The sequence below is a fragment of the Serpula lacrymans genome (genome assembly GCF_000218685.1).
Source record: "Serpula lacrymans var. lacrymans S7.9 unplaced genomic scaffold SERLAscaffold_4, whole genome shotgun sequence".
Taxonomy (NCBI): domain Eukaryota; kingdom Fungi; phylum Basidiomycota; class Agaricomycetes; order Boletales; family Serpulaceae; genus Serpula; species Serpula lacrymans.
In genome coordinates, this window is record NW_006763293.1 from 2881585 (window position 1) to 2904721 (window position 23137).

The following is a 23137-nucleotide window of genomic DNA, read 5'->3' on the forward strand; positions in this document are numbered from 1 at the left end:
ATATACAGTACAGTCCAAGAAGAGCGTACGAGAACATGCATAAGTGTAAGGAAGTTAAAGCGGTGATACAGTTATAGAATTGGTCCAAAATGTGATTTTTAGGAGTGGGGGAGCGAGCGAGTGTTAGCAACTACACTGACTAATGTCAGTGAAGCCAAAATGCGACTCGTTGAGTCTAGCACGAAGCCGATCTCATTTCGTCGATAGGTCGATTGGAGAGTATTCCGATTGACGACGCAAAACTAAAGATGCGTCCCAAGCTGGTGGAGGTGGTGAGATTGGAGAGGAGAACTGCGAAAACATCATCGGGTCGATGGTGTGATAAGATGGGATGATACCTCGAGATCTGCAAGACGAGGCCGTCATGGTAGAAAGGTTGGGGAGCGTATCACTTGAGCTAAATTGCGTGTAAGAGCCAGGGGAGAAGGGGGAGAAGGGAGGAAGTGATAACCGCTTCAGACGAGGTGACTGAACGGTTTGAATGGGGGAAGAGTCGATTGAATGGGGTGAAAGAGTGTGTAATTCTTCAAAGGATAGATTATCTAAAAAAGGAGGCAGTGTCCCATATGTAGAATGCGTTGGATGAGCAGTGTAAACTGGAAGTATCGACTGTCTTTCACGTGAGCTGTAGGTACAGCGTTTATGGCGGTAGACATCAATTCTATATCAGGTATCACAGTCAGCGGCATGGTACCATGCACAGCCCATATTGTTCATACCTTGTCGAGACCATCGAGCTAGGTGTGCTTGGCACATAGCCGAAAACTCGTACTACAGCATAGAAAGCAAGACTGTAGTTCTTCCTTGCCTCCTTCGCAAGTCCAAAGAAGGCAAAGAAGGCAAAAGCACATAAGACCAATAGCCAACGTGTCAACTCCACCCTGACGACAAACTGGGGATCCATTTGCCAAAGAACGACAGGGATCTGCCCCACATAGGAAAAATCATAATGCACATTCTCCCAAGATATGTAGGGAGCAACGTTGTCCCCAGAAGCATCAATGATCAGAGAGTATAGGCCAAGCGGGACCGTACACAATATCTCCAGTGTAGACAGTGCCATTAGACGCCGGTATATACTGGGATTGATATTCCTGTGGGCTTGAAATAGTTGATCCATCCGTGCTTTCCGTTTTATTATGGTACGTATGGTCAGGCCTAACAAATATGGGAGTAATGTTAGAGTGTGAAGAGATATATAGACCACAATCCACCGAGCATACCTGCATATACGGATGATACTAGCCCAATCGCCACGGGCCAAATGAGGATTATTGGATAGGCAGCAGGTGTGTCGTAGACTGCAGGATAGCAACCTATCTCTTCATAGATATTGAAACGGTGACCTTGAACAATATATTCTACAATCGCGGGTGTGAATCACCACCTCCAGCAAACCAAAATGAGGGACTTACCCAGCACCATGACCAACACTGGTAATCCAACTCCTATGGAAAGTTCGAGCATTAATTCACGCTTCTTCTAAGATAATGATTAAGGAATCGTTAGTCGCTAGAAAAAAACATTGATGTCTAACGCACATGTTTGACAATGTTCATCACTGCGATATGGTATAAACGCCGACTTATACATAGCGACGAGGCTGGAATGGCGACACTAGCGCCAATAATTAAACGAGAGGCTATTATAGAATATGGACACTGAGAGTAAAGGGCAAGGATAGAAAAGTTACGGACATATATCACACCATACCGGTGCCCAATTAATAGCATTGTTGTTCCACACAACTGAGTTTATGAACTGGCTCAAGCAAGACAAACTTGTCCATATCATGTACAAGCACGTCCCTGTGTTCCAAGCTGTTTCGAATAATTATCAGCATTGCTTTATCGACGGAGAAACAATACACGGACACTCAAGATGCCATGCCAGTGGTATGCTAACGAGAACAAATCCGATGAACGAAAATGCGGAAAAAACTTGATTGGAAGGGACCATGTCTGTCAACCCCGCCTGCGGTAGAGAACCTAAAGAAAGAAATTTGAAAGAGGGAAAAGAATAGCATTTGCTCTTCCAGCGATCCAACTTATAAAGGTTCGGGGTGGTTGCAAACGGACGTGCTTACGTTACATCGTTTAGCTTGTTATCACATACTGACTTGACACAGAAGAACACGCGTGCAGTAGTGGGTTGTGTATTGCTTCTAAGACAGACTCAGGCTGCCGCATATCCGAGTCGGAGCGGTTCCCAAGACTAGCGTTATACCAAATAGTTAGTACTAGTGGACGACATACAAGGTCACCACGATGTCAAGCTGCACGCTGCGGCCCAGGATGGGGCCGAAATGAACACATCAATGCGATTCGATGCGGGAGGGTGATTAACGAAAGGGTGCAGGTTATCACGCTTCTGAGGATAGTACAAGGGCAGCATCACCATGGAGAGCAGCTTCGACAAGGGTTCCCCGTTCAGTGCCTGCGGCAGGTGAGGTAATACCTCAGGAACAGAAATTGTAGAAGACTTCCACGAACTGATTTCGCTACGCACGAACCCTATGTCCTTGAGCTGGAGGCTTTGGAGCTTCCAGGGTCTTCAAGTTATAATTCCAAAAATTGAGGTTTGCGTCGAGAACGCCACGGTTGCTGAAAAAATACATACAAAGTCCGACGATCACGACCATTATCATTTCAATCACCGCGGCACTGTTCAAACTTATCCACCAGGGCCAGGGCAACGCAGGCTCCACAACCGACATCATAATAATTAACGAGCGACTGTCAAATGTTTGATGTATCTTGCAGTCAAACACACGGTTTGACATGGCCAGTGATGGCTGGAGTTTTTACAGCTTTTGTTTTCAACCAGAATCAGCCTTGAAAATCGACAGCGGGAAGTCGTTTTCTCGATCCTTTCTTTCTTTACTTTTGCATTATGTCGGCAATCCCAACTAATTTCGAAGTGGATGTTTCCCTTATCCCTGGAAATGCTCCCCCTAAATTGAAAGCCTTGGTCTTACACGCTCTACGAAAGAGGACAACAGATGGACCCAATTTCAAAGGGTTCGAGCCAGAAATATCTGACCGGCTGGCCTGGAAGGAAATTTCAGTGCTGCAGAAATTAGAGGAGCCTGAGAAGCTCGAGGGGAGAGTAGTAATGGAGATTACTGTTGATAAAGGTAAGTTTGAAAGATACTCTTCGCAGAAATGCCTCCCCGCCTTATTAGTGGACTCATCGACTCAGATATGATCAACGCCAATGGCGTCTTACATGGAGGTTGCACAGGGTACATCCTATCCAAGTACGTCTCGTTATCATACTCTCTAGCATGTGGTTTTGCTAATCGATGACTCCCAGTTGCTCCACTCTTCCTATTCTTGTTCTAGGTCTGGCAACCGGCGGAAAGGGCGAGCTCGGCGTATCCCAATTCATCGACATTTTGTACCATTCCCCCGCGACGCTGTACGTATTTAATCTATCACATACCCGTGCTATCCGATTATGATTATTACGTGCTGTCAGTGGTGATAAACTTCGCATAGTCAGCAGTACGTTGGCCTTGGGTGGTCGAGCGATGACGGCCCGTTGCGAGGTATGGCATAACCAACTACATTGTTGTCTTCCCCTCTTTTTTTACCGAGACTGAATTGTAGATATGGAGCGAAACCCATCACCGGCTAGTAGCTTCCGCCGTACACAGCAGGTTCAACGCAACGAAGGCCAAACTATAAAAAGTTCGCTCTACACTACATTGTTACATCCCCCTGGATCTCGACACCTCGACAGCGAGGTGCGAGAAGTATATCGTTTCATATTATTAACTTAGTATTTATAGTTACCTCCTGCCACACATTCATTCTCAATAATATATCCATCACACTCGCTACTTGTACACTGATATCTGCCTTTTTATTCCAAGTAATGAAAGACAAATGCACAAAAAAATATAAGTAAGTTGTAGAAACGGGTATCCGAACCCAACAGTACTAGATGTAAGGAACGACGATCATTAGATATTCAAAAGGAGTGTCATCTTTCAGGAGTGTCCCCAGTAGTCACAAAACAGAGGAGGGAAACAGGGAAACAGATGAAAAACAGTAAGGAAAGTTAAGGACAGTGGGAAGTAATACACTTATTCATTCTCAAAATATCACATCTTCCATGGCAAACCAACGGGGGCCATGAAGGCACCGGCCTGGACTGCTGTTCCGTAACCAAAGTCGATGGCTTTACGCTTATCCTCCCACAACTTCAATGCTTTAAGGAGTTGGATAATCTTGTCTCGTTTCCCTTGTCGCACGTCGTTGATGCTCACACTACCCATCTTAACATCGTGATCAAGCAGGAAGTCAAAGAGCCGGAAGAGTCCATCAAGCTTATCGTCGTTAGGCCCAGATGGGAAGGCAGAATCGGGAACAGGGGGTGATGAGGCTTTTCCCTTAATAGATTCTGCGAGACGTAGAAGGGCAAGCCCATCACACAGCGAACCGGAGGTATCCGTTATTCGCAGCGATGCTGGCAATCGGGAATTTGCCCACTCAATAAGACTTGGGTCAACTGGTCCACTCTATACATAGACACAACAGACAGCGTGAGCTCCTTAGAATTTCCAGAAGACAACTATATACTGACAATCTCGCTTCCCTGTGTGCTTAGCCGACGTAATTCTCGGGAGGGTCTGGGTGGAGCACCTTTCTGTGCTCTCGGCGTTGGCGGGCTAGCTGCGATCTCATTCGCACCAGTAGAAACAGGGGCATTTGCGAAGAATGAGTCTAATCTCCCTCTTTCATTATCTTGCGCATCCTGCGTGCGTGCACCGCCTTCTGGCGATGGGAGTCCCATGAGTATTCGTGCATCTCGGGTTGATAACTGATTAGGATTCTCTCGTCGAAGCGCCTTCTGTGTAGCATCGCGGGCTGTAGGAGATGGAGGCCTTGGAGCCGGGTTCATAGCTTGCGCGACGGTGAGAGGTATCGTAGGGATATTAACAGAGGATACGACGGGTTCTAAAGGATAATTTCGTGTGAGAAAGTCCTTGTGAAAAAGCACAAAGCTACTCACTGCTGTAGTCTCTACCAATGGTTGCCTTCATGATCGCCTTCATCCATTCGCGAATAACAAGTTGCTCTTCAGAGCTGAAGTAGTATGTCTTATCAGTATCGTGGACAAGTCTGAAGCCATATCGCCCAGGATCAATATTTTCGTCGGCGATGACTTTGTAGCCAACAATGTGAATGTAGCCTTTGATCTTCGTCTCCTGTTGTCACAGTCAACATTATCCTTGTAACAAGAATGATAAGAACTTACAGCCTTGTTATTGCTTCGCAAAATGTAGAGATGGGGGCCTTTGATGATGAAATAACGGAGTTTCCAAGAATTATAGTGTTCACCCTTCTTGCGCATCCAACCATTATGGTCAGGGACCCCAATTTGCTCGATGATACTTTTACCGGGCTTCAGAGAAGTGGGCCCACGAGAAGTAGATCGAGGTTCTTGTTGAGGCGACTTGCGAAGGGTTGCTATTTCCCTCGCCTTTTCTTTAGGGGCCTCTTTATCCTTATCAGTAGTCTTCAGTTTCTCTTTCGCCTTTGATTTTTCCTTCTCTTTCGCCTTTTCTTTGGCAGCATCTTTGAATGGATGACTTGCGTCTTTCGACAGTCCATCAGAGGTTGACGGTCGACCTGAATGCTTGCGTCCACCATAGAGCCTGGAGAGGCTGATGCTTGAGTGCTTTTCCTTTTCGGTCGAAGGCTCGGCATTGTCCAACAAACTCCTGTATAAAACCATCAGCATGTGCAATAATAGGGGCCGCCAGCAACACATACGATGAATATCTCGGAGGTGGTTTTCGTGATTTACCAATTGTACCGCCGAATGAGCCTCCAAACAGACTCAGACGTTCAGAACCCTTGGAAGTTGCATCCATACTCCTCTTGTTTCTGCTATGTCGACTTACGAGACTTGCTTCATCGAATGACTCCCTTTTCTTTGGTCTCGGTGATGCGGTTATTGAATTTGGAGAAATTGCCTCCTTCGAGGCATTCGCGGAATCGACTTTATCCTTAGCTGAGGACCCGGACTCTGTTGAACGTCCAAAAAGTCGACGACGTCTCCCAGTTGAAGCAGCCGCCTCGCCCTACAAAACCATTCAGTTTTTGAATACAATTACATATAAAATGTACAAAACTTACCTCGCTCAAAGCGCCACGTTCGTCATGGACTGATTCGGGAGAAACTGTCACATGTGGTCGCAGGGCATTATCGCTAGGAGACAATGCTAATTGTGCTGGTCGATGCTTCTGGATTGAAAGATTAGATACGCTTAATACCCATCAAACAGATAAAACTCGCCTGATCTTGCCCATTTATAATGGCGGTCGGCATACCAAGGCCAAGGCCAACAATGGCAGCCTTTTCGATGGAAGAGGCAATACCGTTTTCGTCTGAACCTGCGCCCTTGACGCTCATGCCAGCGCTCGAAAAAGGGTCAGAAGCTCGTCGAGAGCCACCCATGACCGCCTGCATCATTGTGCTGTCCCCGGATTGCGGTGGGCTTTCCGGACTCATCAGCGAGCCAAGACCAGCAGAGCCCGGAGGGCCCATGGCACCCATATACATAGGACTATTGAGAGAATGCTGAGTAGAGCTTGTGTGAGAGTGAGAATAAGAATACGATTGTAAGGAGAGTGATTGTGATTGCGACTGCGAGTGCGTTGGTGCTGTCTGGTGTTCAGAATAAACGATAGATGGTGGACGGCGAAGTTCAGCTATAGCATTCGCAATTCGCATACGTTTGCCGAAAGCTTGAATGCCAATTTCAGTCTTGAGAAGGTTGATGTCGAGTTCGAGTAAAACGTCGCCAGAGATTTCTTGTTCTACGATCAAAGTAGCATATACTTCAGTGAAACGCCTAGTAGGATAATTGGACTGGATACAAACCAACAAATTTGTCGACCACGTCGTTGCCGAAACCTTTCGACGTCAGCCACTCGACGACTTCGTCAACGCTCCACTCAGATGGATGAGGCTTCTTTTGAGGGCTGCTGGCAACATTTGTAGCCTCTGACGATGTCTGGAGTGACGCTAAAGGAGCCGACATCTTTCCAGAAGAAGCCAAACTGCTATGTTTGGACGTAGGTTGACCACCAGCAGATGGTATGGGAGATGCTGCTTTAGTGGGGGCTTCGTGAACCTCACGGACCACACTAGGTGTGGGAGTAGCTTGGGATATTGCGTTATTGGGTGAAACAGACAACGGAATCGCAGCAGCGTCAATAGCTACAACAGGAACAGGTGCCAAGATTCGATTCGGATTAGTAGGCGAAAGTGAAGCACGACGAGGTGTGGGAGAAGCTGTCCCGTTCATGGCTGGGGACCTTGATTTCTTTGGCGATGCGAACGAAGTCTTCTCGACGGTAGCAGTCGCCAAACCAGATTCGTCTGGATTAGAAGGCAAGATATCCTCGGAAGGCAGGATAACGGAAGAGGTCTCGTTAGAACCCACTCTGTGATGGACACCAGCACTCTTACGACCCTCTTCATCATCTTCCTCTTCCTCGGGTATATGAGGATGGTCGCGGGAGAAATGTAAATGGTGGCGGCGATGGAAGGCGTCGTCGTCCTCTTCGGCTTCACTTTCGTCACTCATCTCAACTTCGATCGGAGGAACCCCTGCGCGCATAGGGGTACTACTCTCCGCCTCGGCAGCAGCAGCAGCTTCCACGACTTTACGTGCCTGTTCTGCGAGTTTATGACGAGCATTCCGGTGATAATCTACCCCTTCCTCTCCAATGTCTGTGTCACGATCCGTCTCGTTATCGGTGTCGAGTTCACGGTCTGTGGTGTCGCCGTCTCGAGTGCTGGCAAAACTGAAGCTACGTGCACCATCACGGTCATTTCGACCCAGTTGTTCTATAGCTTTCTGAACGTCTGTCATGGTCGCTTTCATCACCTCACCGTCATTGCCACCCGAGCCCGACTGACCGGGAGGAACTTCCGATTGAGCATCAGCATCTTTTTCGTTAGTGGGAGAGGTTTCTTGCTCTTCTTTAAGGGGGTGAAGAGTGTCGGATGTCAAGGAAGAGACGATAGGATGAGCAGAGGAGGTGGGTGGCTGAACTGGGGTGGATATAGCTGGTGCTGCTGGGGTAGTGTAACTTTGAGGAAAGAGGCCTACTTTCCCCGCCAAATTGCGACCCTTGAAATAGTAGAAAAGGCGTAAGTATAACATACGAATTCTTTGTTATTCCGTAGTAGTGATAGTCAAGTAAAGAAGACTTTGATTGAGTGTATAGAAAGCACAGCAGGTACACTCTCAACAGGAGGTGACCATGCTTTCAGGGTATGCTATGCGGCGACAAATGCTCACCTGCCACCACCCATCGTTGTAGAGATCATCCTTCTCGACAACTTCTATGGGCTGTCCAGCTCGGAACGATATTTCATCTTCGTGCTCCGGCTGAAAGTCATGGAGAGCATAGACGTATTCAGGCATTATTGGCTGTTTTGTTTCTTGTGTGTTGACAGGTCAGAGTACACCGAGCCACGTTATGCTAGCCCCTCTAAGGCAAACACGCCCAAGCCTCGAGGTGGAAGAACGGCGCTATGGGGTTTACTGATATGCTGGTGCGCTGAAAGATGCCCGTCCGCGCTCCTTGGCCTTTTGTATGAGAATGAGCGAGCGAAGAAAAGCTTGGGCTTTGCTCGTGACCGAACTCTGGAGATTAAAATTCTCAGGTGGTCGAGGACAGATTCCACAGCAAGAGCGGAAAAAGGAGCCGGCTGGTTATCGGTTGCAATTATTACCACTGTGTCGTACGAGCCGGCTCTTGCCGAGCCTAAAAGCTACTACTACGTATACTGTGATCACTAGTAGGGTCATTACTGTCAAGTAGAACATGACCACAGATTATCTTCTACATTACGATGTCAAGACGAGGCACTGTAATATAGCAGTAGATATGTTAAAGGGGGGACAACCTAAAGTTTACAGCAAGCTTAGCTATAACGAGGATGATGATCCAGAAGAAAGCCCAATCAGATCGGCTCCGTAAATATTGACTTCCTCCAGTCTAGCGTTGTAGTGATTGACTTAGGGAAGGTCTGCTGAAGACTGTCCTGTTATTCATGGGCGCTCAGCCGTGACGCAGAGAACAGCCTCCATCATTCGATGCGTACCTTGCTGCGGTCATCACTGCTTCTCAGCGGGCAAGGCGGCTCTGGCATAGATGCTTGCGATAGCAGGAGGAAGTGATAGATCGCACAATTTTTGCCCGCAGTACCGTCTGTCGTATTTCTTTACTCCTGGATCTGCCATAGTCTTCAGTCCAATGGAGCATACGTATAGCAGGGTGGGGAGGAAGGGTCTTGTAGGGCAAATGAGGCTCAGCGCACGCATTACGGTGGAGTCAAGGACACGTATGGCCTTTGCGCGCGAATGCCATTGTCTGGAGTGAGCACATGCTGGACAAGGTACGTATTTTCCATGTTCAGTTCTAAGGAATGGCCATCATAGGCTCTACATAGATGTAGTATGTGAAGTGATCCGATAGCCGGGAATGCTAGGTTGAACATACCAACGTCATTTCAGCCGAAATGTGGGATATTTCCCAAAGGTCTGCAGGCACATAATATTCACGGTGCTAAGCCACATATGGTCCCCCAAAGAATGTTCGCGAGGCAGGTCCTTTGAAGGCTTTATGCGTCTGGGTCAACTTTGCAAGTGGGGCATCGAGCATACATGGATTCAGGACGATTTTCGCACACATGTACATCGAACTCCGAGAATAAAATCAAGAGGACATCCAGTATTTGAGAACGATGTATTTTTCGGCATGTTTTTGATATCTACATGGAGTGTTAAAGACTCATCAAATAGCGGAAGTTGGTCAGACTTACTCCAATTGACAAATAAATTTGACGTTCAAATGGACCTCGCAGTTCAGATTAATGTCGTTCATTCGGTTCCATCCTACTAACAGTGGATTGTAAGTTCGCGTGGGGCATCGTAACAGCCAGTTCGACCAGTTGGACTCGGAATATTAGACTGGTTCAGACAAATCGCAGTATCTGTTGGCCTGCGATGGTAGACAACGCAATCCTAAGTAACTCGAAAATATTAGTAATCATCATCATAAGACCAACCCTCACTCACAGGCTAAATTCCTCAGGCTTTAGACTCGACACAGATGAAGAAATGGTCAAAACCCAGTTTTGAGGTGGCTGTGTTCTATAACGCACCCCCAAGTTTAAACACTGTTAAGTTCATGTTTGTATGCATGTTTGGCCCCTCCTCCGCATTACAACATATTGGGAGGAGTTAGCTTTACAACATAAAAAAGATCATATGGATATACGAAGATATATTAGAATGTACTAGTGACCGAAGGTTTGCCACAATTGCACTCCGAAGCAATAAATCCTACAGTTTATTGGCTCTCTTCAAGGCATCCGCGGGGTGGAACACGGACAGAGACAAGAACTCTCGATACCTAGACCTTTTCGTCGGCTTAATACCGAATCATGGATTGGGAGTCAGAGGCCATGAGAGTAACCTCTTGCAACGGATGTGTCTGAATCAATCGACCAGGGATTGTGAAGAGTTGCATGGCGCCAAAGTAGTGATTTTTATGCTCCAAGGTGATCTGGATCAATCTTGCCCAAAAGAATCACCTAAAATAGTCCCTAGGCTACACAACAATTTCCGGGAATGGAATACATAGCTCGAAGATGTCGGTCATGGTCATGCGCCTCAGTGACTTGCCCGAGGGAGATCGTCTTCAAGTGGGGCAAGATATCAAAGTCGGCGATAGGGCTGAATGCACATATTAACAGTAAGGACAGCGGTGAATCTGGTATGAATCTTTGTGATTTTGCTTCTTGATAGTTTTCCTGGGCGCTGGAAGGAAGTCAAGATGGAGCCAGGATATATACGGCTCAAACAAAACTTCGAGGGTGGTGGGACTCCTGCTGTAGAGTCCGGCCACGACGCTGTCCTCAGTATTTCCGGCGGGACCTTTACTAGGGACGATGGTATGAGAGACAAAAGATCACATAATTCCGCTATTCATGCATCACAGGTAATCAGATAACCTTGATACAAGCATATCCATTAATAGCTCGATCCTTTTCAGAGCATCATAGGACTCACCGCACGGTCCAAACGGGATGCATGGCTAAAGGCAAAGTGATCAGATATCGATATAGGTACCAGTGGACTACACACTGGCACTCAAAGCTTCGGTGTTGTCATATATGGACCTCGGCCTAACGACCGTCACAGTACTAGTAAGAGCACTTTCAAGCCACTTGACCTTGTAATTGATACTATTTGGTTTGTGGCGTCTCACTCAGCGTTGTTAGTAGATCAGAAATTGCTCTCTTTCCGAGTCACCTTGTCTTTTGTAGCACTCTTTTACTCATTTCCGTATTTCAGCGCTTCAGCTTCATCTCTGTTCATTTCTGCATCTGGATGGCGGCACGTTGTTTTTCTGATATCAAACAAGCATAAATGTTTCCATCCCATGCTCATCGAATTATACTATGGGCAACGGTAGGTATCTTTGAATCCTCTTGACTGAATAACTCATTCCTCAATTCAACAGGCTTTCTATCGTATCTTTGTGTTTATACGATCGGATTGAATTATGCCAACATATGAGATGCTTTCGGCGATTACTCCTCGCACCTGATATATTCATTTGAATTTCAGGTGTTCACAGCACTTGCAAGCATTTAAAACACTGAAACGCGGATAGCAGAACGAAACTTACAATTGAACACACAGGGACGATCCACTGTGTCGGATATATACTCTACATCTCAGACCGACACGGAAAACGCTCCAACATGATGAGCTTGGCTTTCAGGGTCCTGTCGGCCCCCGCCCACAGGCACCGGAAACGAACTGGCTTAGACACTCAACCTCGGTGAAGGCAAATTTGTCAACAGAATAGCAAGAGAGTTATGTGACTATATGCGTAACACCGTCATTTGTGCTTTATCGACTTCTATCACGCTCTCTCTTTGCAATGCGCCAAGGAGATATCCAGGTGTTTGGTGCGCTGTTTCACCACAACTTGCACCTTATCACGCTTGTCATTTACGTCCGCGCCAGCCTCATTTCCTTATCCTGACAATGTGCAGGCCAGATAGCTCGTAAAGGCATATATCCGGGGTGGTTGCGTGGCAGTTTGTCCACGTACTCCTTGGTATATCTTTCAGACTGTAGTCGACCAGCGGCACGCAGTCTATGGTTGCTCAAAATTTCCGACCCCTCGGTAGACTCCTCAAACCTCATGGTATCGCGGTGCATGAGAACTCATTCGCACAATCTTCGCACGAGCCCCACCACCGGAGATAGTCACTTGTGACCGCATCTCCGACCTCTCGAGATGTCATGTCTCGGTATTCAGTCTCTTGCGCAATGGCCCTTACATGATGCACTGGGTTTATATTCTGATAATTTCCGTTCAAAGAGGAGACTTGATTCTGATATGTAATTATGAGAAATAGAGTCCAGGATTATATGTAAGTTATGATTATACAACAGGTATACAAAGATGCTAAGCCCTCCACAGCGTTCCTGATTCCCCATATCCTCTACCACCATTTAGATTCTTCAGTGTACCTAGCCCAGCAAGCTCATCCACCACCTGTGATCCGGGGGCGGTATTGTGATTAGATCGCACCCAAGTTTCATATCTTTGATGCCCACTGGGCATTGAGCCCTTCGCGTTGCTATGGCTCAGATACACTTCACTCGAACCTATCAACAACATATACTCATTAGCTGCATGTGACTGCCAGGCGCCTCCCACCATAGCTTACGCAGTTGTGACGGAATACTACTCTGTAGGAGAGGAGAAGTCAGTGGTGTGCAGACGTTAACCAAGTACATTGGTGTTACCTGCGCATTTGATGCCTGTCCCCGTGTGCTCAACGGCATACGAAGTGGGGGTAATGGTGCAGTGGGGAGACGTGGCGAGGAAGGTGGTGCTTTGAAAGACATGGCTGGTATTAGATGGATATGGGTTCCAATAGATGGGGGTTTATATAGTGGTCTGCACGAGTCATCAAGAGGAACGAATTAGAACCTTAAGAAGGGAACCAACCAAGGAGTTCTGAGCACTCTTGGTGGAACGAGCCAAGTTTCATCGTGTCAGTGACATGAAGACCTCTCGGACACTCGGATGATGCTCGTAAATTTGTCTCAATCGGTAGATATACTGCCCAGCGATGATTGACAGATGTCAGATGTTGAATGCTGGCCGACCCGCCAACTGCTTTACGGCCATCTTTGGACTTTTAAACCAGGTAACCGGGTTTGACTTACCAAATATATAGGACTGTTCTACCAATAGCTGAGATAAGGTTCATTACAGGTTTTCCTCTCGTTTCTGTCAATACCGACTTGTGAAGACGGGTTTGTGGCTGTAAACAAGCATGTTGCAGGCTGCGGTTCGTAAACGTAATCAGATGAGTGGCTATGACCCAGATAACCCGTTTCTGATTACTTTCAGGTGTATACAATTACTATCTCAGGAAAGTACAATGTCCAGGCTTGCGCTGTTTAATCCGCCACGGATAGCATCTATTTCTGTCTGGCACTCCTCGGTCACGACTCGTTCCCCTGTCTTTTCTCTCGTGTTCTCTGTTTCCATCATTGGCCACATAATGTTAGAACTTGTTCTACTCCATGCCAGTGATCGCCGCACCTACCGCTTGCTTGCTGTGTCTGCTGCTGGTCAGCGTGGATGTTCGATATTCATAGTTTTTCCCCCAGGGCAGTACTAAACAACAGGATGTACCTTCTCTTTCAAGTTCCGATGCAAGTGCAGTTTAGACTTTGCGTGCAACTTACTTATTTTGATTCTAGCATTACTGTCAACCTGTGTTGTGCTTGAGACTTGTTCGAGCGTATCATTAGCTGCGCATTCTTATCCCCATCTCGTTCTTTACCGATGGCAGGCTGTTGTACCTTCACGCGAGCAGGGCGAATCCATCTAGTCTACATCACCCGCATCTCTTATCAGCCACACTCTTCATCTCAGCACTCCTTCCGCATCGGTACCATTATACCTGTCCATTCCCTGCCGCTGGCGTTTTGACGCTCTGCATCAAAACCTTTTAGTCAGCGGTGGGAGAGTCTTATGGATGCCTCGTGGCATGGCCAATTTCATCTGTCCAATGGCCTCTGTCGGCACAGCTACAATTAAGATCCCTCTTTTAGTCTGTGCTCTACTTGTCGAAATTCATATAGAAAATGACTGACTGTTCCCTACAGTGCCTCCAGGAGGAAGGTTCGATACTATGATGTATTTCATTCCCAGCCGCCCAACATGGTGGGAATTGGTATAGAGCGCTCAAGGCGGATATGGGAGTACAGAGATATCATCCGGCGCTTGTTCTGTACTCCCATCATGGGAGTAAAGAACAAACACCGGATGCCATCTTTCCCCCCGCAGTAGATCCTGCTCTCTGCAAAACAACAGAATCACGAGAATAGCGTGATAGTTCCGTAGCATACTACGGAACCCAAGGACGACTCGTCGATAACTTGACTATCGTAATCGTGTCAAACAGGATCTAAGCTATCTACTGCCACATAGGATGGTGGCAGGCCGGTCCCGTTGCGGTCTGTCACTCTGATGCTTTGTGTTTCTTGGCGTCGAATTTCCGAGTTTCATAGTATATGACTCTTAGTCAGGGTGAGTTGGCTGCAGTGACAGCTGTATGTGACACCAATACTGATTGGGACTTTTATCAGCTATCTGCTTTGGCTCCCCGGCTCCCTGAAGCTCCTGCCGCTGTTATCCGGTTTTCAATTACTTATAGTACTATTATTATTGGTACTGTTTGGAAAGGGTCTCGCGGGGGCATTGTCATCTATATGTCATCGGTCTCCAACCAGTGATTATCTATCGCGGTCGTTTGGTCATTTACATTCTGGATTGTGCGTAACCTGATCTTCTCTGCAGAATTTCAACTCATATCTCCTCTTCCATTTTGGCCCCGCCCATGTTCACCCATTGTAATCTAACATAGCTTGGCACGCATGAAGTGTTTAACCCACCACATGTGCTGCCCAGTCAATTTGTATTTCTGAGCTATGTCACTTTGGCGCTGGGTTTCCTTCCCCGCTTTCTCAATCAATCATTGCGTTTCTGTTCAGCGTAATGTCATACACCTACCATCACTAGCACTCACTCTGCCTCGCGTTCAACCTTGACTTAATCAGTGCTTCCAGGTGCCGACATAGTTTGTAACGAAATAGTTTGTAACGAATGCCTTGTGTCAGTGATATTCATAGTATCCTTGACGCCATGGCCACCACATTTGCATATCAACATTTGCATAGTTAGTTAGTACTGCTAGTATCGGGCTCTTGGTTTCCGTTCTTTGTTGCTGACCGGTTCCTGCTCAGGTGGCAATAGGTGTAACCTAATGGTTTCTCATCAAATAGAACAATCAATTCGCGCAGACCCAGAGCTATTCCCACCATTCGTCCTTCGCTGTTTATATAGCTATGCGTCGGGTTGAAGCAAGTCCGACTCGGACCCGATTGTGGTTATTGTCTGTGATGATTCACAGAATCGGTATTGTTACAGGATGAACCATGATGCCGTGCGGAAGTCTATTGGGCGCTGGCTACTGTTCGATGGCCATTCTTTCCCTGGACACTTATCTCTACGCGTCGAAATCTTGGTTCCGAACTTAGTTCTGCTGATCATCGTGATCCTGACAAGGAAACGATGAACTTGCGAGTATTGGCTGCGTATCGCAGCATGAAGCCATCAGATGTAGTGTCACCTAAGCGCAGCAAGAAGATGCACAAAGCACAAACTCTTGAACGAGCGCATGGCATATGGGTGCTGCGTATGCCCACAACTTGAAAAGCCCTGATATCAATAGGCTGCGCATAGAAGATTTGTGAATAGTACCGTTTTGCTTATATATAGCACGACAGGCAATGGTGAGTACTACTTCCAAAACATATGCTTTGTCCTACTGGTAAAAATGTACTACTGATAACATATCCCAAAGTCACAGGAAACTTCTCGTTCATGGACTGGTTGACCCGTACATAGCACTTTGACTTTACGACGGGTATTACGGGACGGGGTATACTGCGGCTGGGTACAAAATCTTAGATGTCAAGACAAGGACAACCACGACAGGAGGCAAACGTTCAGACATCTCTTGTTTTAGCCTCCTCCGCATCCTCCCCCTCCTCCCCCTCCTCCACCCCCTCCTCCGCATCCACCACCACCACCCCCTCCTCCGCATCCTCCTCCTCCTCCTGCACCACCACCACCACATGCCCCCCCACTGCCTCCACAGGCAGCTCCACCTCCGCCACCCGCACAGGCACCCGAACCCCCTGATGCGCATCCACCTGCACCCTGTTATCAAGATCATAAGATTGGTCAAGAGGCCATGATCCCTCAAACTTCGTAAAACTCACAATAGCACAACCCCCAGCACCAATATCCCCTCCCATCACTGTACTACTCGCCGTCCCCACACAACCTCCCGCATAGTAGAAAAAGAGCGGCACAGGATATAGGAACGCCAGCTCGTGATTCGTATTACGTGTAAACCTCCCTTGGGAATCCCGCTGGCGTCTTACTACCGCTTTATGCTCCCTGCGTCTTCGTGCTGCGTAACTCCCGTCGGTGAGATGGAATGGGAAGACAGCATTGTGGTCGCTCGGGTGGGTACCTGCGAGTGCGGCTGGATCGGGGGGTGGTACGAGCAAAGTGTTGGGGTGGACTGAGATTTGCAGAAGTCGCTTGAGTTTTTGGCCAATGGTATCGCCTGGGAGAGGGCATCCGCAGTGCATGTAAGGTACACCATAACGATTCTAGGAGTAAGTAGGTTTTGAACACTGCAGCGCAAAATCGATGGGTGGAAGGCTTACCTGCCACGCGCGACAGGTCACATCAAAAGAGGTCGCTAGATGGTCTTCTTCAACTTTGTCATCGCTGGAAGACAATGGTCGATTTTAACATGGACTACTCCACATCAACGTCTGGGTGTTGCAAAAACTCACTGGTCGATGTATCGTCCAATGTACTTCAAGCATTCTCTCTGATACCGTGTCGCCATTAGTTGGTGACTGTGCCATGCGAGATCAATATCCAGCGTAGGCACGAAGAATGAAGCTGGAGAGCTGAACATCAAATTCAGGAATCTACATTCAATGATGTGTGAGATTCTGCGCTATCAAAAGTTTGAAACATGTAAAACGTACGCATGATATCTGGCAACACTATGGTGCAGGACTGCCTTGTCTGCTTCGTTGTCGAAGTAGGAAGGTTTGGTCCATTGGAGGTCGTACATCTTCTTAACGAAACTTCCTTGGCGGAGAACCTATATAGACCCAAATTTGTTCCGATGACAATGTCGATGTTGAAAAACTTACAGCTCCAACGAGATCAATTGAAAATATTCGGTCATCTGTGTAAGCGTGAAGAATCCGCGTCCATCTATTGTCTTAATTATCAGCACGATCCCAGCGAGGCGAGGCGAGAAGATTGAAACTCACAGTCTGCGACTTTGTATTGTAGTAGAGGTGCGTATTTTGAGCAGTTCCATAGAATATTGAACATTATCCATTATGGAGTGTTCCCAATCCGAAGTACGCTGGAGTCCGGCAGTAGCGCTGATGAGAACCCTCTTCTTGATTGATTCTGCGCGTGCGGTATCGGACTTTTTCGTTGGGGTGTGCAGCGATCCACTTTAAATAGAAAAGTCAGAATTGCTTAGTATCTGGTATCGGAAGCCCGAGCTTGGATAAAGATGATACGTACGCCAAGTAGGTATCTGGAGCCTCTGATTCTACAAGATTCCTTACAAACTTGTGAAGGCCCAGGTTCTCTTTGGTGATTTTAAACGAGCATCTACAATATATGCGAAACTTATGCTGGGCATAGCCATGTCCGTCAGCATCCATGAACGCTGTGCTCAAATCAGCTCTCTCGTGAAATCACAGTTGTGAATGGACCTTACGTGCTGAGAATATGTAACCACAATGTGGACATTCGATGGGCTTGTGAGAAAGAGTCACGACGGCGTCCAACGGGTCATATGGAGTCAAAGTTCGGGCCTGCCATGCTCGCACACGACCGGGGGTTGGATTAGTGGATACGAGCAAATAAGGATCAGCCTGATGGTATAATCAGAGTCCGTAGTGAACAAAGACGTAAATAGGAACTTACGAGAGACGTGAAGAAGATGTCGCTGAATTTAGCCAGGCATTTGAGCCGGGATATCCGGGCTGTGTCTTCTGCATACCAGCTTGGTTGGCCGATATCAGAGAGAAGGCTACAAATAGAAAATCCAAAGATCAAAACACTCACCAAGGATTAAGGAGATAAGCGTGCCACACCATTACAACATCAATAGGCGGCAAGGTGTCACGAATAGAATCTTCGCTCGTTAACGTCAGACACCAACGCTCGAAACTTATACCACGGCGTCAGATTCAGTCAAGAGAAACACAAAAGTTTATTGCTGAACACACACCGCTCGACCGCCAGTGAGACAAACCATCCCCATCTCCGTTCAGCATCCATCTCCCTCGTGATGCTCGGAAAACGAGTATCACTTCCATCCTCGACCGAGAGCCGCAGCGCATAAAAAGCGTTCAACAGTCGCAGGTGACCCTTCAAGTGACTTGGCCGGACGAAGAGGTAGGTCCTTATACCCGCTATCGTCCATGTGGATGGTAATGAGTATGGGGAGCCAGGAGCGAGGGCGTTTGCCTGGTCATCTGCTGGGGTATAAGGCGGTGGCAAGTCAAAGGTAGACTCTTTCATGACGACTGTAAAGTGGATTCGGAGTGAAGGGTTGCGTCGATAGCCCGGTTGCTTATAGGTGAGGTACCTACTTTTATTCTTGTAACGCTCTATGGCCGAAACTCTGACGGCGTCTATCATTAGTATGGCAATGCTGTAGCTGTCATGGCAGTGTGCCACTAACCTTCTGTACGGCTTTTCTCCACAAAACAAGCCCTAAAGTCGTTTGCTCCGAGCCATCAAGAAATACTGCCTACCAGCTGGGTGACGATAGTATAAGGGGACGTTCGAAATCAGAAATTCATGATATAAGAGACGTGTACAGCTTCCTGCCGCACAGCCTTGCAGAGTGCGTACTGCGAGGCTTTACCATGTGATAGTAATTTATATGACATACATACGTCCGCTACAGCCTCGGGGAGTCGTCACCTGTAATGAATGCGAACTGTGGATAAAGGATAGATAGCGTGTGCATACGTACGTACGTTGTGACGAAGGAAAACTGGCTACAATCTATCGAATGGTGTCCCTACAACCGCTGTCCACATTTTCTGTTAATGCCTTGCGATGGTTGCCTATCCATCCCGTCAGTTGCCTGCAGATTAGATTCGGTGTACTTACAAAATTCCGACTGCATATATGCGCGCACAGCTCTTGCGATTGCGAGTGTAGATTAGAGACCACCTCAGTGGAAAATCGAAGGGGCTTCAAGTATTCCTTATCGGATTCAGGTCGCTTGGCGCCAGGCCGATCAAGATAATGATACAAAAGGCGTCGAAAGGCGTTGAAGGCACTGGCATTTACTTCGTAAGTTGCCCTAGACGGATTGTCAGTCGCTTTTCACACGACGCACACACCTTAACTGGACAGCACTTGCAGCATTGGGTAATCCGAAGGATGTAGTTGGCATACATCTGTTAACCGTTATAAATTGGAAGCGAGTTCGTTAGTGTTGTACCTATATCAGCTGAGAACGCGTTGCATTCTCAGACGACATGAGTACGAGACTGTCGATATCGCCTTGTTCGAAGTTTGAAGAGCTTCAGGGATACGAGTTTCGGCATATCGGCGATACGCACATCGACTGTATAGTTTACGTAACCCAATAGCCATATATAAACGACCCTCTTTGTTCAGGAAAGCCTTAACGCAAAAATCCACAGGTCAGTTCGTTGTTAATGTTTTGATCGTTCATTGTACTCATCGTTTCTGCATAGCCTATCAAAGCATCTCGACGATGACTCGCCCGCCTGCTTGCAGGACTGGAGTGGATCGAGGACCTTGAGACCGTCATATTAGGCTGGAGAATCAGAAGACCATTCGTGGTTGTGAACGATGGGACTTGGGTGCGGCGCATCCGTGCTTTTAGATGGGAGCTCAGCAATGGGATCCCAGCGGTTGACCCTTCGTGGTCGCCGTTTGGGTTGTGTCGCAATGTCCCGTTGTACATTCATTTTCGTGTTTTGTAGTATTTGAGAATATTGATTGATTTTCATCGTTCAAAGAGTAATGTTTGCGAGCGGTGTCTTAATTTTGAAGTGAAAATTTGTGAATCATGATTTGGAGTAAAAGTTAATCCCAAAAACTTTCTCATCACCCTCTAAGTACGCTGTGATGCTTATTACTTCCTGTCGTTGATATACGTTGATATGTTATGGTACAGGTCAAGACGATGCTGTTGTGAGGACATGAAATCTGAACGTATCAGAGCATGTACAAAGATATCTGAACTGATGAGGAATTCAATATGTACTACAAGAACCCAAAAACTAAATATTAATGGCGATGGACCCATAGTGTAACAACAAACCACTGCAATAATAGCTCAAGTCGTCTTTCCTTTCCCCTTTCCTTTCCCCTTCCCCTTCTTCCCAACACGCATCAAAAGCCTCCTTGCCCTACGATATTCTTCATCCTCCTCGCTCGAATCCTCCCAAACGTCCTTTTCCTCGGACGTTCGCCCATCACGTGTCTCCCCGCCTTTCTCACCATTGCCATTGGGCCCCCACGGTGCATATCGCCCACCCTTCCCAGCTTTCTCATCGTCATCGTCATCATCTTCGTCATCCAATGCAGGTGGAGTAGGCGAAAACGTAGGCTGCAGGGACACGCGCACGCTCTTCCTTCGCGGAAGCTGGGTCTCGGTTGAAGTCGATGCGGTCGATGCTGTACCTTCATGGTCGTGCGGGGGCGGCGGGGGCGGCACATCATTAGCATCTTCAAAGCTCTCCCGTCCCGTGGCATAAGACGAGATCGAGTTGGTGTCAGAATCAGCCACTTTCGTACGTGACGCCGATATTTGTGGTGGTGGACCTCCGTTTGCAACCTGTCTCTCCGGTGTCCTCCCGCGACGTTGTTCTCCAGGCTCCTCCTGAGCACTCCTTCTGTGTATTATTTGGTCAGGTACAGGTGAAGGCGTACGGCTGGGGTTCTTCAACGCAGAACGTAAAGGTGATTTTGCAGGCCTCGATGCGCCGCGGATAATACTGGATGTTCCTGGCGTCAGTAATTGGCCATTCGATGCAGCTGAAATAGGCTGAGGATGCTGCAATGGTGGAGGTTCAGTACTGGATGCTGGAATGACAGATCCTGGTGCACGAGGAATATCCATTATTGGTGCCTTTGAGGACCCATTTCCATTGACCATGTTATCCTTGACATCTAGTCCAGTAGACCTGTTCACAGGGACACCAGGCGAGGGAGCTTTGGGCACTTCCAGTTTAACCCCGGACGAATTCTGAGGTCGACTCGCGCCAGCTGCAGTCCTCAATACGTTTGAGGGTGGGACACCATAGCTAGCACTCCATCCTTCTCTGTTCTGACGTGTGACGTTCTCCACTATGCTCATCAGGCTCGTGTCCTTGGAACTACCGTTGGCTGACAGGTACTGATTAGTGTGGGTAGAACCAGATTTTTGCTTTTGCTTGCCTTTCCCTCTGGGGGTTGGTGTCGAACCAGACTCTGAAAGAGCCTTGTTCGCACGTGGTGTTGGAGAACCATATGTATCAGACGATGCGCGACGAGGGGTGGTATCCTTCCCAGTACTAGTATCCCAAATCCTTTCGTGGTCATTCGCACTAACCATAATCGTGTCCGTCGTGGACCTTCTCTGGCGTGCTTTAGTAGATGACGGATTTGACATGGGCGGGGCAGACATGATGCTCCCACGCGAAAGGGACGATGAGCGCGACAGCGAGGTTTCCCCAGCAGGAGGTTGATATGTCTTTCCATGCGGTACAGGAGAAACCGAACGCACCAGCGCAGGCCGCATAGCTGATTTCTCCGTATCGGTCTGCGACTTCTTCCTCGTTATAACCGGCACCACTGTCTCATCGACGTGTTCAACTTCACCGTCTGTGGCAGCTTGCCCATTTCCTCGTCCTTTCCCTTTCCCGTTCGCACCGCCACTTTTTCTGCGTTTAACAGTTCCACGAGGTGTCGATGGACTAGGATTATCACTCTCCCACCCAGGCCTCACCGGAGTAGGTGTGGTAGGTGATCGACCTCGTCCTTTCCTCAACTTTCCACCGCCACCCACTGTAGGCGGAGAACTAGAGGTAGACAGACGGGTGACAAGCGCTGGCCTTGTTACAGGCTCACGTTCCGAATCAGAGCTGTCGCCGCCGTCTTTACGATTAGCTTTCAAATTGGCGTCCGTGCGTGTTGCCCATTTTCCTTTGCCCTTCTTCCGCCCTATGCCAAAAGGGACTTCAGGTTCTGGGATATCTGCCTTGTCTTTCTCCTTGTGAGTTGATTTGAATAAACCACGAATAGATCCAAATATTCCAATTGACGAGGCCTTACGCTCTCGCTGCTTGCCTTGCGCACTACCCCATGTATGAGAGCCTTTGATTTCTCCTATAGAAGCATGTTCAATATTCTTGTCAAAGCTCAATCAGAAAGCAAATTTCCGACCTTCGCCTGATGATCCTCTTGTGCGCGCGAAAGGTTGATTTTCGACGACCGCAATTGGGCCCTGTTCCTCTTCGCTGCTATCGTCTCTCCTACCTCCGTCTCTTGCAAACGAAAATGAAGGTCCAGAACTAAACTGCTCTAGTGGGCTGTCCTCCTCCTCTTCCTCAGTGATTCTTCTAGACAAGGGCCTCCGTTTCTGTGTACTTCGCCTCCGTCGAGTTCCAGCACTGCCACCTTGCCCCGAGTCTCCACTGAGATCGAGGGTGGTTCCTTCCCTATGTGGTGTAGCATGGATAGAAGCCGACGGAGAAGAAACGCCAGTTGGCATAGCCAGTTCTGAAATAGCGTGAGCGGCTGGAATATTTAACGTCACCTCTCGCTGTTCATCATTTTCCTGGTTTTCCGTATAGTGCTGCGGCTCTTGTTGATGGCGCCTCTCACCTTCACGACCGGTATCATGATCA

At 47.8% G+C, this 23137-nt stretch overlaps 8 protein-coding genes across 8 annotated transcripts; 1 reads left to right on the forward strand and 7 right to left on the reverse strand.

Moving 5' to 3' along the window:
- Nucleotides 1–192: 192 nt before the first annotated feature.
- Nucleotides 193–2782, reverse strand: SERLADRAFT_435820 (uncharacterized protein; the record flags this gene model as incomplete). The annotated part of the gene is made up of 10 exons (XM_007316073.1): nucleotides 193–661; nucleotides 720–1158; nucleotides 1224–1361; nucleotides 1416–1482; nucleotides 1542–1642; nucleotides 1698–1820; nucleotides 1875–1988; nucleotides 2120–2214; nucleotides 2282–2436; nucleotides 2513–2782. 10 exons carry the CDS (start codon nucleotides 2780–2782, stop codon nucleotides 193–195), a joined length of 1971 nt encoding a protein of 656 aa, XP_007316135.1.
- A 438-nt stretch (nucleotides 2783–3220) lies between these two features.
- SERLADRAFT_462473 (uncharacterized protein) lies at nucleotides 3221–6020 on the reverse strand (the record flags this gene model as incomplete). Its single annotated transcript, XM_007316074.1, has 8 exons — nucleotides 3221–3259; nucleotides 3316–3420; nucleotides 3481–3550; nucleotides 3612–4525; nucleotides 4591–4964; nucleotides 5020–5215; nucleotides 5266–5731; nucleotides 5784–6020. The coding sequence occupies 5 exons, from the start codon at nucleotides 5882–5884 to the stop codon at nucleotides 4109–4111; spliced, it is 1554 nt and encodes a 517-aa protein (XP_007316136.1).
- A 3006-nt stretch (nucleotides 6021–9026) lies between these two features.
- On the reverse strand, nucleotides 9027–10199 carry SERLADRAFT_462481 (uncharacterized protein; the record flags this gene model as incomplete). Its single annotated transcript, XM_007316075.1, has 5 exons — nucleotides 9027–9075; nucleotides 9136–9475; nucleotides 9534–9804; nucleotides 9856–10057; nucleotides 10112–10199. One exon carries the CDS (start codon nucleotides 9353–9355, stop codon nucleotides 9149–9151), a length of 207 nt encoding a protein of 68 aa, XP_007316137.1.
- Nucleotides 10200–10690: 491 nt separating this feature from the next.
- On the forward strand, nucleotides 10691–11243 carry SERLADRAFT_384007 (uncharacterized protein; the record flags this gene model as incomplete). The annotated part of the gene is made up of 2 exons (XM_007316076.1): nucleotides 10691–11049; nucleotides 11108–11243. One exon carries the CDS (start codon nucleotides 10872–10874, stop codon nucleotides 11046–11048), a length of 177 nt encoding a protein of 58 aa, XP_007316138.1.
- Nucleotides 11244–11795: 552 nt separating this feature from the next.
- Nucleotides 11796–13146, reverse strand: SERLADRAFT_462484 (uncharacterized protein; the record flags this gene model as incomplete). Its single annotated transcript, XM_007316077.1, has 5 exons — nucleotides 11796–12015; nucleotides 12074–12724; nucleotides 12787–12808; nucleotides 12866–13019; nucleotides 13071–13146. 3 exons carry the CDS (start codon nucleotides 12965–12967, stop codon nucleotides 12522–12524), a joined length of 327 nt encoding a protein of 108 aa, XP_007316139.1.
- A 6141-nt stretch (nucleotides 13147–19287) lies between these two features.
- SERLADRAFT_462495 (uncharacterized protein) lies at nucleotides 19288–19785 on the reverse strand (the record flags this gene model as incomplete). Its single annotated transcript, XM_007316078.1, has 3 exons — nucleotides 19288–19353; nucleotides 19380–19551; nucleotides 19616–19785. 3 exons carry the CDS (start codon nucleotides 19666–19668, stop codon nucleotides 19288–19290), a joined length of 291 nt encoding a protein of 96 aa, XP_007316140.1.
- A 117-nt stretch (nucleotides 19786–19902) lies between these two features.
- Nucleotides 19903–20258, reverse strand: SERLADRAFT_462496 (uncharacterized protein; the record flags this gene model as incomplete). Its single annotated transcript, XM_007316079.1, has 1 exon — nucleotides 19903–20258. The coding sequence occupies one exon, from the start codon at nucleotides 20206–20208 to the stop codon at nucleotides 19903–19905; it is 306 nt and encodes a 101-aa protein (XP_007316141.1).
- A 77-nt stretch (nucleotides 20259–20335) lies between these two features.
- SERLADRAFT_462499 (uncharacterized protein) lies at nucleotides 20336–22152 on the reverse strand (the record flags this gene model as incomplete). The annotated part of the gene is made up of 1 exon (XM_007316080.1): nucleotides 20336–22152. One exon carries the CDS (start codon nucleotides 22027–22029, stop codon nucleotides 20584–20586), a length of 1446 nt encoding a protein of 481 aa, XP_007316142.1.
- Nucleotides 22153–23137: the final 985 nt, after the last annotated feature.